We start from the raw sequence: 13,811 nt of genomic DNA, 5'->3' as shown, positions 1-13,811 counted from the left end.
CAACCAGCGGCTAGTTATGGAGTGAAGACATGAACAAAATAATTTGTTAGGATTACGGAAATAAAAAGGGAATGATTGGTTTTTGTCACTCTTAAACACCATGATAACAGCAAGAGGCCAAGAGAGCATTATCACCCAGTTTTCCAGAACTGAGGTACAGTTTGGTTCTTGTCACTCTTTCTAAGAAGCAAATGCCTATTAAGCACACTCACAGTACCCATATTTTTAGTCTTTTAAAGATGCAACTCTGTGTTTTGAAACTTTTTACATACACGATTTAACACTTTAATGGCATCTTTGCTGTATTGATGAAAACATATTCCTATTTTTTCTAAATTTGTTTCATTGCTCTTGACTGATACCAATGAAGTGTCAACAATGGTTCTCATGAAGCAATTGAATATGATCCAAGGACTCAATTTCAAAATGAGTTGAAATTTCCTCTAGTTTCATGTAGGAGAAAGTACAGTATACACAGATCAAGGCAAGGCACCTTTAATCTAGCAATTTGGTGGGCACATCCTAAAAAGCTGGGTTAGAGGTATGTACTGGGATACAGGTGAAATACATAGAACTGGACTCCACATGCTGAGCTAAAAAATAAATAAGTCAAATTAATTTTTTCTAATATGTCCAGTTTTAAAACTTGGGGTTTTTTTAAACATCAAAAACAAACTATAATTTGTAACTACCCTTTGCATTGCTGCTGCAAAAAGAACACAAAAATATCCTTGCCCATGCTTTGCTGAGTAAGAGTGGAATACAGCCAAAAGACTGATGGCATTAAGTTTAGTTAATTAAAAACAGGAAAGTATTATACTTGAGATGGATTTAGGTAGCGCAATTCTTGTTAGTCTCAATTATTGTTTTATTCAAATAATGAGGATTAGTAGATGAAAAATGAGCCTTAATTCAGGCCTACAAGGCCTACAGAGTTCTTTGGACCCACTTTCCCAAAAATGAGTGGGTCTCGCTTGCTGGGCAAGGCAAATGTTACCATTACCAGTAAGCTTGTGATATGTATAAAACACACAGAAAAAAAAAACTATAGGGGGATGCCAAACACTAGTCTCAGAAAACGTTCTACTGGTTGTGTTTGACACTTTTTCCCTCCATACTAATGCCAACCTCAGGAGCACAGTATCTGTTACTAAAGTTTATTCACATTTAATCAATACTGTAAGCCAGAGACGACAATTCTATTCTTTATAGATATAATTTATAATAATAGGTTTTTGAAGGCTTCCTGATTCCCTGATTGCTTTCAGAGCTAAGCCACCTGCAACACTTAAGTTTTAGAGAAACACAATCCCTGCAAAAGGTCACAGACAGTGGAGCGAGCAGCCTTGTAAAAAAGGGAAGAAGAGAAATCCATAATAGCACAGGTTTACAGCGTCTAACTAGAAATTACTTGATATTATTTGTGTGCTACAAAATAGAACTTAAAACACATGGATTTCGCTGAAACTGGACTCAAAAAGGGATTATGGGTAACTGTCAGCAGGCAAGGTATCAAGTGTACTTGTGAAGTATGTCATTCACATGAAGTGTCACAGTCACAGAAAAGATATTAAAAAGGCATTCCATATCTGGTAGGGCATTCCATGGTCTGAGTTTAGCTGGTTATCCAGGTGTCTTCTTGTTGTGGGTGGAGCTACATGTTGAGATTCATCCACTCGCAATAACTTAGTTCAGAAACAGCAAAGAACAAGTATTCACTTGCCTCAAGCTGATCCATAGACACCACAGTAGGATAGTCTGGAAAGGATAAATTGCTCAACTGTACTCGGGGCTCAATAAGTCATAACACCTGTGAGGATCTGGCTATGTCGTCTTACTCTTGTTAACTGGTTTGCCTCCATTCATTATTGCAGATGCACTTGTGCTTTTACTTGGAGTTACCCCAGCCTTTGGCACTGTTTCTCCAATATCATGCAAAGATGGTTCTCGATACATGGCAACTAATAGAGGAAAGAAGACAGATTGAAAAAAAAATCAGTAGTGTTCATTTTTATATCGTTGTTCCAAGCAAAAAATGTTTTAATATTCCCTTAGTCTTTTTGTGAAGGAGAGTAGCTACTATGAAAGGAACCATCTGCTTTAAACCACTATTATATTTGCCCTCCCAGTCAAGCATCTCATTCTGTGTTTGTTCATCACATCTGACTAACAAGTGCAGCAGGAAATTGTACCTTGTTTTTTAAAAGGAGACTATGATGTGATTATAGAAGTTTAAGAAATTAGAAACAGTTGTTCTACCTTCATTTATACAAGACATAAAAATGAGCTGTTCAGTTGAAACCCTCAGGCACTGTACTGTCTCATTACAAGATAATTTAAGTCAAAACTGAATTTTCTGATTACATTTTTAAGGATTCTAGACATTTGTGTAGATCATTAAGTGATTTCTTTATCAAATACCATGAGAACATTAATTTTCAGTGTCAGAAACTGAAGTGACAGTCTCACAATCATGAGCTTCAATTTTTAATTAAGGAAAAATCATTTAAGCAATCGTTATTTATATTACTTTCATATTTTTCTCACAGTCTAGTTAATATATGGCATTCATCCTCATCTTTAAATGACTTTAAAGAAAGATGCATTTAAAGACAAAATCACAGAATGTTTAAATAAAACAAAACCTGATGAGATTAGACAGATGGAGACTAAAAGATAGCACTTGAGCAGTTTATGAAAAGGATTAGATTACTATGACATGGTTGCATAGTTAACAAGGGACTAGCAGCAGTGACCCAGGATATTCCTTTTACTCCTGCATCCCTACAAGGGACTTGGGCCTATAACCTCCAAAATATTTAAGTGTTTAACTCCTAATGGGAAAATCTGGGCCTAGTGTTCAGGCTGTGCTGGAAGTATGCTACAAATGGTTCCAGAGAGCAAACAGAGCAAAAGTAGTTCAGTTAGTGTTGATTTATTTCTTTGTGCCTAAATTTCCCATGCTATATGGCCAAAAACATTTTGAAATGCACAACACTTCAAGTCTAAACTATTAACTATTATAGCAGCACTGAGATAGCCCACTGGGCCTCAACAGGGGACTAACAATTTAAAATCCTTTTTGGAAAATACCTATGTTCAATTACAAAGTTCCAGCTTTAAGCTGCTTTTTAATGATTAATGCTGGTGGATAATTCATTTTCCATGTCACTGAATAAGGTAATATTTCACTTCCACATAACTTTGGTAGCATTTATTTATATCAGAGCAGTGCTAAAAGAGATGTCAAAGCAGTCAAAAGAATTAATCGTTGCACATTGGTTTTGGGGGAAGTTATGTGTTTCTATAGAGAGCACAATCCCTTCTTCCCTTGACTAATTAGAATAGGAGTCAGTAGCATCAAAGTACTGACCTTGATCTTCAATGTTGAGAAGTTTCATAATAGATATGAAGGGCCCATAACATCATTAACTAATCAAGTACTTAACTTGTTCTAACAGTCCCAATAACATAGTCCAAATCCTTTTATGGCTTTTGAAAGTTTGAAATTAAATTTCTTCTCTAGGGTACATAGCACTGGTGATGGTCTATGTCTTTAGAGTGCACCCCCATAATTGTTTTTAGGACACTTTGGTTTGCTGACTAACTAGAAACATGATGAAATAACACCATGACCTACAAAAATATTAAGTGAAATAACATACACTAGAACCATAAGGGAAAAGAATTACATAGCATGGCTCTAATCTTTGATGACCCTCTTAGGCAATATAAAGCAACTTATTTCTAAGCCTTGCTTAAGCTATTTTAATAATAAAAGAAAATCTGAGAAAACACATCTCAGTGATGACATACTCTACTGGAAAAAAACACTTTTTCCCTAATCTGACTGTGTAGTGATTGCTTTAAAAATATAGTTGCCTTTTTTTAATGCTAACTTCTAGTTCAGGGGTCAGCAACATTTTTGGGCAGAGTGCCAAAAACACCAGCAACCCTGACTTATAAGATGTTGGCATACCAGAGCGGATGGCTGGGGAGCCACAAGAGGCCAGATCCTTGTAGCAACACAGCCCCAGCCCCTTCCCTGCCATCTACCCTGAGGTGTGTGCACCAAGCAAGATGCCTTCACATGCCATGCTCTGGCACTCAGGCTGCAGGTTGCCTACCCTTGGACTAGTTATTATATAGGGTTGAAGTTTCTCTCCAGGTAGTGCTGAAGAATTGTGAACATTTTAAAGGCTATCTTCATTGCAAGGAATAGGAATACAAAATTATATCAACGTAAACTGAGATGTGAAGTGACTATCAGCCACTCAGGGCTCTTGGGACCATTTTGCTCTGCATAATGAAAATGTAACACACAACATGAGTTAGGTTTGAAATTCCTCAAAATCTATTCCACACCTTTTCCATTACAGTTATCTCAGAATTGCAGGAGACAAATGACACTGCTGATAAAAATCATTACTCAGAAAAGCCTATTTTTTTAAAGATGTTAACTAATGAGACACTTTTCAGTACAGCTGCAGGTATGAGTAACAATCTGCACCAAACTGAATGAAATCTGGAGTGTAAGAGAAAACAAACAAGCACAGATGAAAAAAAATGTTAGAATAAGTAGGACAAATGGACAGTTCCATATTCAAGATATAAATTAGCACATTTTGCCAGATAATGCATGGTATCTATAAGTTTAGCACAACTAAAGACATTATTTGTTACTCCCTTTTCCTAAACTAGTGTAAAGGCTGGCATGCACATGTGTGCAATACATCATCGGCTCAATATTGCAGTATACTTTAGCTTATAAACATTGTGTTAGGAAGCTCTTAAATTAGATTGCTGACATTTCATCTATTCCATTCATGCCTCCCCATATGTATACTTTTCCTAAAGCATACTTTATTGTTTAGATCATTATTCTGGATAATGAAAGGAATATTTTTTCCACTGCAATACTGACAACAATTTGGGCTCCTACTAGAACATAGTTTTGAAACAGCACAATGCACTTCAAAAAAAGATTTCACTTCAACTAAAAAAATGACCTTTTAATCCCATGGAAGGCCATTTTACATGTGCCCTTTCTAGCGCGCACTGTGCTGGAGCACAAAACACTCCATAAATCTTGGAAACTGCCATATGGAGTAGTGTCTCTGTGTGCCAAGCAAATTCAGAAATGCTACTATAGAACCCTTCACCTTCCTTTTGTCATACTATGAACTTCAAGGGAGAGACTTTTAAATATTTCAGCATATCTGGCTGTGATGGACCAATGCTCACCTTCCAATGGCTTGGGTAGAAAATGAGCTGCTGGTTTTGTTTTCTTCACTCTGTTTCCTTTCATGACCTGCCCTTCCTTATTAAGCCCCAGGAACCAAGCCCTACCAGACTCCTGTTGTCGGTACAGCATAGATGAGTAGATTACATAATAGTTTTCAAAAACAGACTCCTTAAACTTGCACTCCGGTGTAAAAAGTTCCTGTGGGAAAAAATGTAAAATGTTAGAGCATATCCCAAAAGCTCTAAATCTATCATGTCATTTCTGACAGTGTTTTGGTGCTAATTTGGGAACCTGGCTGGTCCATTGAATAAAGCATGGCCCTCAGAAACTCAGAAGACCTGATTTAAAGGACTACCTTTTACAAGTTTCTCCACTTCGTACAATGGGGACAAGTATACAGTACTTACCTCCTCTGTAAGGAACGTTGATATCTAGTGTTTAAAAATACTAAGAGCTTGGTATTAGTATAATTGTGCTTATTTTTCTACACGAGAATGAATTCATGTTTTAACACGTCTGACAGTACATCAGAGCCCCAGTGAAAACAAGGTGGGTTTTTGTTTTTTTTTAGTTTTCACCTATTTGCCAAGTGTAGTAAATTCCAGCTTTCACCTGCACCCCCTGACCCTCGTGCTGTATTGAAAACAGTTAATATGATACAAATGAAGAAAAAATTGTCCTCACAAGGATTTCAACATGCATGAAAAAGTATGTTATATTGCTAGTGGAGCTATGGTCTCAAATGCTATTGAAGGCTGTTTCGTTCAGTAGAGAATCACCAAAGAATGCAACTAGGCAGAATGACTGTTCCCAAGGGATACTGAGCCTACTCAATTCTCACTGACCACATCATTCTGACCCTAAGTGCTGATATTGCTGGAAAGAGTCTTATTCAATGATACAGCAGGTGTTCAGCACCATTTCAAGCCAAGCTAGTTAGGGCAGATGCAGACATACCATTTTAAATGTTTCACACTTAGCAACATTTTTAAAACATTGTGCTTCCACTGCATAAGAGTCATGCAGCTCCTGTTGTGTCCTCCAGCTAAAGTACTTGACAGTCTCTGTTGTTGCATGTTGCTGGTGTAGCCAGAGGGAGGAACAGGATAATCAGTCACCTGTAGCCTTGCTTCCTGCTTCCATGATGAACTATGGGTTTATTGTGATAATTCTGTTTTAAATACATTTATGTTGTTATAATATTGTATGCCTCAGTTTATCACTAAAGCTAGTATATGGGGAATGAATGGATTAAGAGTCAGTGAAGTAAGAGATCTGCCTACCTGTGGGACAAGACAAGGTGGACCTCTAGCATCAACAGAGACCGGAACAGCTTTTTGACACATCTACACATGAAGATAGACAACACCCAGGAGGTTGGGGGGAAGCTGAATGAGATGAGCATAATAGTTGACAGAGCATAATAGTTGACATACTCTGGTTGGGGACAGAGTATGGAGAGGGACATAAGCAGAGGAGCTTTCCAGGAGCTGGGCAGATTGGAAAGAGAACTACAGAGCATTCCTTGGGGCTGCTCTTGGCTATGTGGGCTGGATTTGGGGCAAGGGAACTGCTTAACTCTTTGTGGAGGGCAGAGAACCTCTAGCGGGATGGCCTTTGTCTTTACTGACTTGCAACTAAAGTTCTAAGCAGCAGACAGTTTCATTTGTTCTCTCCAAGAAGGGGCAACGTCCCTTTCTCAGGAGCTGAACTGGATGCTAGCTTCTTGAATCATGGCCCTGGAGAACCAGGGAGGGTGAAGAACCAAAAAGCCAGGGTCTCGGAATAGAAAGTAGCTTGGGCTGGCTTTGGGGGGCACTCTTAAAGACCAGACAAAGCTGCAGGGGTCTCAAGAAAGCACTGTCCCTAGCGAACTCCATGACACCTCCTTCCATAATAGTGGAAAAGACTGTCAATGCTGGAGTGCAAGAGGCTTCAGTGAGGTAACAGCCAGAAAATGGCTATCTGCATCCAAGACATGGGCTCTCAGCACTCAGGGTGCTGCTGCTCCAGGCACCTGGGTGCTCTGGGGTTTCCAGAGTGTCACAAGTTCTGCAAGCCCTGGTGACTGGAGCACCCCAGGGCCAGGAGCCCTGGCACTGATGTACAGGGAGCAGCAAGGGTCCAGAATGCCAAAAGTTGCTGGACCCCCAGTGTCCACAGCCCTGAGTGCTGGAGCCCCAGGGAGCACCCCAGGGAGCAGAAAGTGCAAAGGGGTGGAGGTGGGGTGAGCATGCAGTAGTGGTCAGTGCTGGGAGTTGGGGTGGAGGAGGGGGGGGAGGAGAGTCACTGTATTTGGGAATACTGGAGGACGGACAAGCCAGTGGAACAAAATGTTATTAAATAGTACCTGCTCCCATACTACGTGCTTCCTGCAGGCATTACGTTGTCACACTTAGGAGCCTTTTATCCCACTTATACATCTGTACGGTATCCTTTTAAAATGTTTCAAAGGTGTTTCAAAGCCCTTTGAAACATTTCAGATGTTATTTCTGTCTGAACCCTTTGGAAGCCATCCAGCTCAAAGCACAAATTTATGGGCAATCTGGTTATCTAATCTATTTAAACAATTAGTGTGAATTTTTATTAACAGGAGTGAATAGGAATAAAATATAACAAGAGAAATAAAAAGGAGGCACAGGAAACAGATTTTAATATAAACCTTAGGGAGGAAAAAACACTTGAAAATACATGTTAATAAAAAAAAAAAATTAATTACAAAACTGGTATATAGCACCAAAACAGCAGAAGTTGAATTGCTAATTACATATACAAGTGTTATTTTTGTATATGAAAATAAAAGCAGTGTGGTGTGTTCTTGTTGTCTTTTTTAAATAAGTGAACAGAAATGGACCAGTAACAATTCTAGCCCTTGTCTACACAGAAGTTAAAATAGCAAGACTTCTAGTAGCAAAATTATTTGTGTTCATGCTGGAGTCACTTGCATCAGTGCGGTGTCCACACAGGATCAGGCAGTATCAAGTCAAAGCATACTGCATTGCTTGCAGGCATTGGCAAGTTCTACAATCTCTTTTTATTCTGAACTGGTCAATTCCATTGGTTAAAATTCTACATATTATCTGTCAAGAGCTATCACTGGATTTTCCAGTAGTCTCTATTTTTGTTCCTGATCCCAGTCACAATTTCATGCTTTACAAGGGAATCACGGTGTTAACCTTTCTCTTTCAAAAACTTCCAAGATTGACTCTTCAGCCTTTCATAATTTTGCCGACCTTCTGTGCCCTCTGAGTAAAACATATCTGTTATCTTTGTGTGCCAAGCCATACACCTCAAAGCTCTGTTCAACAGCATCATAGTTAGCTTCAAATCTTAAAGGCACATAACTGCAAAGTCCATGCTTAAGTGCTGAACCTAGACTAAATTCTTTAATACTACTAATTATAGTGTTCCAATAAGTAATACTTATTTGTAGTGTGTGACAGTTCTGTCTCTACTTATAAACTTAATATTGTTCTATCACTAGCGGTCCCTTCCTGTTTGTAGAATAATTCATTTGTACAAGCATGTATGAACTACAACCTGTTTGAATAAAAACCTGCAGACAAGATACAGGAAACCCCTAGACTGTAACGTCACCTTTCCCACCAGATACCAGATTTCCAGCAAGCTGTCCCAGACTTTTAAGAGGTTTGCTGTCTGTGATGCCTTCCTTTCTCCTTGAACTGATGCCAACTCACAGAAAGACTCAAGGAGAATCAAAGGCAAAACAGAAGACAAGTTGAAATAGTAGCAGAACTGACTGGTAAACGCATGCCATTTCGTATACTGTTTACATTTCTCATTTTCCTAGGCTGCTGAAACAACACAAGATAACCAAAAAGTTTGCACAAAGCTTTCACTCAGCTTCTTGAACACACATGCTGCTTTTCTCCATCCAATATTCTGTTTCCCTTTAAATCTAAATGATCACAAATGCCACCACACGTTTTCTGAGAGACAAATTCATGCCATTTATCTTTACTAGCTTTGCTTCTCCACCCCACCCCAGTTGGGGTATGCTGTTTATAAAGAATATTTGTATGTTTTTCTTTTAATAACCCCTTTAAACCGTTTAATTCTTTAGGTAACAAACCATAAAAAAAATTTTTTACAAAGAAATTTAGAAAACAGAAATGTAATGGATAGTCTTAGATACAGGCCAGAATACTAGCTATATGACTCATACATTTTTTTTTAATTGTGACTTGCATTACTTGTTGAGATTATAATTGTAGCTAAAAATCAGTCTTAAGTAGAACAAGGTCTGTAGGAATCTGTTCCAAACTGATGTAAAAAATAGGTAGGAAAAATGGCTGTCATAGTTGTCAAACTTCTGTAAAAATTAGGATTAATCCATATATTTAACAAAAGTATAAAGAGATGTTCTACAATACAAGGGTAAATACTTCCTCTATGTGGATAGAAATGTGTATAGGTTTACTTCATAGGAATTTAAAAACTACTTATCAACCTTTATTTCAATTTTGTAGAAAACAGATGTTATTTATTTTGGGGGGAAAAAATCACTATTTATTCATACAAACTTGAAAACTTCCAAAATAAGTATTTGTTTATTGGCAAAGGGTCCCAGGCATTTGGGTCCTGAGTTTTTATTTGAAGATTTTACAATCTAGTGTTACAGTCCTGTCTCCAGCAGAGTCAGGCCCACAATGAGATTGCAGAACTGGAGCTTTCATTAACCAAAAACATTTTATGCTTATTTCACATCAGAAATGTGTCAAAAATTATCAACATGCTGGAAGTTCAAATGCACAGCTACCTTCACATTCAACCCCCCCTCAAAGCACTGAGAAAATAAAAAATGTCAGACTTAGCAGACTATAAGCATTAACTTTAAATTGCCAGGCTGTGGCTAGTTTACCATTTGTGGTAGGTTATTTTTAATAGAAGCTATCTATCTGTATTTCTGCTTAATAACAAAGAGGGTGCATCTACATGTGAAATTAATCTGACTGAATAAACTCTGATGCAGTTCTCACCAGAGTTTATTGCTCCCAGGCATAATGTTTATGTGTGCGCCCAGGACTACTGCGCAATGAGATGGGTCAGAGCAACCCAAGCTGGCAGGGGACCCGGGGGGTCAGTGTGCCTCCTGGGGCTGCTCCGACCTGGCTCAATGTGCTGTGGAGGGGCTGGCTGGGGCATGAGGGGGTGCCAGTGCAGAGCCCCTGCATTGAAGCACCTTCATGCCCCAGTCAACCTCATCAGTGTACACATGCGCTGCAGCGCACTAAATGTTGCCATAGGAAAGTACTTGTGTTGACAACTACTAACCTATGGTGGCATTTATTGGTTTACTGTGGCCTAATAGGGCTGCATGTGTAGCGGCTGAGACTTTACTATGGAGCTATTTAGGCAACTCTGCAGTAAATGTCTCATTTAGACACACCCAGAGTTATTCAATCCTGACTACTATAGTTACTCTAAACAAATATGTTATACAGCTGAATTCAAAGACCTTATCTGATGGCTGTGGAAGTACCTTGGTGAATCTATGGTGTGATCTGATCCAGTCCCAAAGCCTTTGGGTATCTCAAGCAATGTTAAAAAAAAAGAAGTAACTTCTTCACCATTAAATTGTATCCCATTTTAATAACCAGCCTTCCCAATCAAATGCCTGCCCAAAGAATGAGGTTTTGTATTACATCAAAATGACCAGTAGAATGACTGGTGGAGACAGCCTGGTATATTCAAATCTGGATCCTGTCACAGAAAATGTATTCTGGTTAACATTTCTGTTATGTTGATACATAGGAAACAAAACTGTCTTTTTCTATTTATGACAACACAAGCTACACAGATCCTTTATAGGCAAATACGTTGCTGGTGGTAGGTAAAGGACTGAGTTTACAACCAATTCACAAGATTACATATGTAAAGCAGTTTTTATTTACTAGAAATGTAAGACAATCCCTTATCACCTTTAATGCCAAAAATTATGGAAGTTAGCAAAAAGATCAGAAGCAGGTAACGATCAATTATCCAGTCTTGGGATGCAGGTAGGACTGTTTCAGTTCTCACTGGGTCCATAACTGTTTATCAACTTAGCTGGATCATGTATTGCTCCATTTATTTCCCTCAGGGAGAAAGAGTTGCCCCTCCCTGACAAAGAGGAAGAACAAGATTTGGCTATCAACACCTTCTCACAGGGGCAATTGTGTTTTGGACTCCTTGATTATTATTATGTATTACAAGGTACTTAAGAGCCCAGTCATGAACTATGAGCCCAAGCTGGAAACAGACATCTTCAGTGAAGCGTGATTGGCTGCTACATAATATGTCATGGCACAGCTCATTGCACTCCAGGGACATCTATTGAAGTTCCTTGTTACCATGCCCTAACTGGGGCACAGGGGAATCCCAGGGATTTCCCCACACTCACCTACAAGCATGCAGGGGGGAACTCACACAGAGCCCCCTGCTCTGTGTTAGCAGGTGTGCATGGGGAAATCCCTCTTATTTGCTTATTTGCAGCCCCTGCTGTGTGCTGCTGCTAGGAATGCATGCCAGATCACTTAAAGGGGCCTGTCCTGCCTGGGGTGTACAGGACTGGACCCCTCAACCCTGCAGAGCTCCTGCCTTAGGAAGACTGGAGAACCTAGGCAGCTTCAGGGTGCCTGAGCTCTTCCACCCTGAACAAGCATGTGGGCCACAATAAAGTGCCCCAGTTTATTCCTGGCCTCTATCAGGGCCACAAACTTGTGCATTTGTGGTATGACAGAAGGTATGGACATCTGTTTGCTTTCACTTTGTGTCAACCACAAAAAAACCCAAAAATAGAGCTGATGTCTGTTTCTACCCCGACTGTGCTGTGTGCTGCAGAAACACGAGAGAAAGATGGCCTTCAACCCAAACAGCTTAAATTCTAAGTATAAGGCTAGATACAACAGATTCTCCCTATGCCTGAAGAAGGGTGTTTGTGCCCAAAAGCTTGCAAAGAACAATTTTTCCAACTATTTAGTTGGTCTAATAAAAGATATCATATTTACCCAAAGAACCTTGTCTGCCTACATCCTTAGGCCAACACAACTACAACCAACACCCCACAGACAGAGTAGAACACTAGATAATATCAGCCATCATGGTAGGCCATAATCTCAGCATGCCACCGGTGCAAAAGATGTCAGGCTTTATAAAGCCATAACTGGAAAACAGAATTTTAAGCAGGAATTTCAAGAAATATAATAAAGTAGCTTTGTGTGTGTTTCTAAGGACCTCTTTTTAAGAATGGTGGGAAGGTAGCCTGAAGGAAAGCACAAAGCTGCTTGTTCAATAATTTAACATGTGGGCAATGGAGGCTGGTGTCATGGAGGCAGGTGTCAATAGTCTAATTGTAAAACATAAGCTGAGTAAGGAAGGGTTAGTTCATGAAGAGTCTAGACAATGAAAACATGTACTTACATTTTATGCAATAAAGGGGAAGACAGTGAAAGGATTCAAAGAGGGGGTGACACAGTCAAGGAAATGGGGTAGGAAAATGATCTTTGCAGAAGCATTCTGAATGCAAATAAGTAAGGCATGACTATATTTGTCAAAGCCCAAGGAAAGAATGCTACAGAAATCAAGATAAGAGTTTGGATGGCAGTTTGTGTTATATGACTAGATAGAAAATGCCTTATCTTATAGTTGGTTATGTAGAAAGAATGTGAGGGCCTCAAAAAATCTCATTTGAAGTTGACACCCAGGTTACTAGGCAGAGTGACAGGCAACATGTTTGAGTCATATTGAGCTTGCTCTAGTGGTTAAACATCCAGGTAGGACAGGCTAGATTTTAATTTGGACAGAAAGGCCCACATCCCCCACAAGCAGGAACGTGCACTTTGTAGCACGTCAAAGGTTTTTGATGTGCCACAAAAAGCACGGGGCGAACATGAATAGGTTTTCCATGCTGCATATTTGCAGCATGGAAGCAAAATTAGATACTGGAAAATCCTGGTATCTAAAAAACACATGGAGAAAAAATGTGGGGCAGTGCATGTGACAGCAGTGTACGCTGCCTGAAACGGGAGCCTGGATGGCCAGAGCCACACACTAGCTCCCAGCCAGGCTCTGCATGCCCAGATTGCTGCTGCTGTAGCCCCGGGATGCCCCCAGGACCCCAGGTAAGGCTGCTGAAGCCTCCCCTATCCCATGCAAGGCAATTTGCTGTGCACCAGAGTGCGCATGCAGGGGCATTTCCTGGGGACAACTAGAAGTGACATAACTGTGCTGCCACTAGTTGTCCCCAGGGAAACGCACATGCACGCTCATGGGAATATGCCAAAAGAGGCAAGTCTGGGAAAGAGAGGTAGGTCTGTGAGTTTTCTGCATACAGGTGAGTGTGTGTTTGTGGATGAGACTGCCTACAAATAAGGGAGAGAGGAGAGGAGAAGAATAAGAGCTGTGTGGAACCCTTCATAGCATGTTAGGTGGAAGATAAGGTCATTTAAAGGCACACTATAGGAGGAAAGAAGAGAACAAGTAAAGGACAGTGCTACAGAAGCAAAAGGAGGACTTTCGAGAAGAGAAGCATGATTAATTGTCCCAAGGGCAGCTATGTCATTGA

At 39.8% G+C, this 13,811-nt stretch overlaps 1 protein-coding gene across 2 annotated transcripts in view; it reads right to left on the bottom strand.

Moving 5' to 3' along the window:
- Positions 1–1,340: 1,340 nt before the first annotated feature.
- The window catches only part of FGF14 (fibroblast growth factor 14), a 747,107-nt gene continuing 734,636 nt past the window's right edge, over positions 1,341–13,811 (bottom strand). For both annotated transcript variants that reach the window (XM_006030051.1, XM_025211592.1), the window contains 2 exons: positions 5,245–5,443; positions 1,341–1,961 (listed from right to left, as the gene is read on the bottom strand). In XM_006030051.1, the coding sequence (XP_006030113.1) occupies positions 1,825–1,961; positions 5,245–5,443 (336 nt within the window). In that variant the 3' untranslated portion in view covers positions 1,341–1,824. The remainder of the gene's footprint in view (positions 1,962–5,244; positions 5,444–13,811) is intronic.

Source organism: Alligator sinensis, unplaced genomic scaffold (genome assembly GCF_000455745.1).
Source record: "Alligator sinensis unplaced genomic scaffold, ASM45574v1 scaffold593_1, whole genome shotgun sequence".
In the NCBI taxonomy this organism is placed as follows: domain Eukaryota; kingdom Metazoa; phylum Chordata; order Crocodylia; family Alligatoridae; genus Alligator; species Alligator sinensis.
This window is presented reverse-complemented; position numbering and strand designations above follow the sequence as displayed.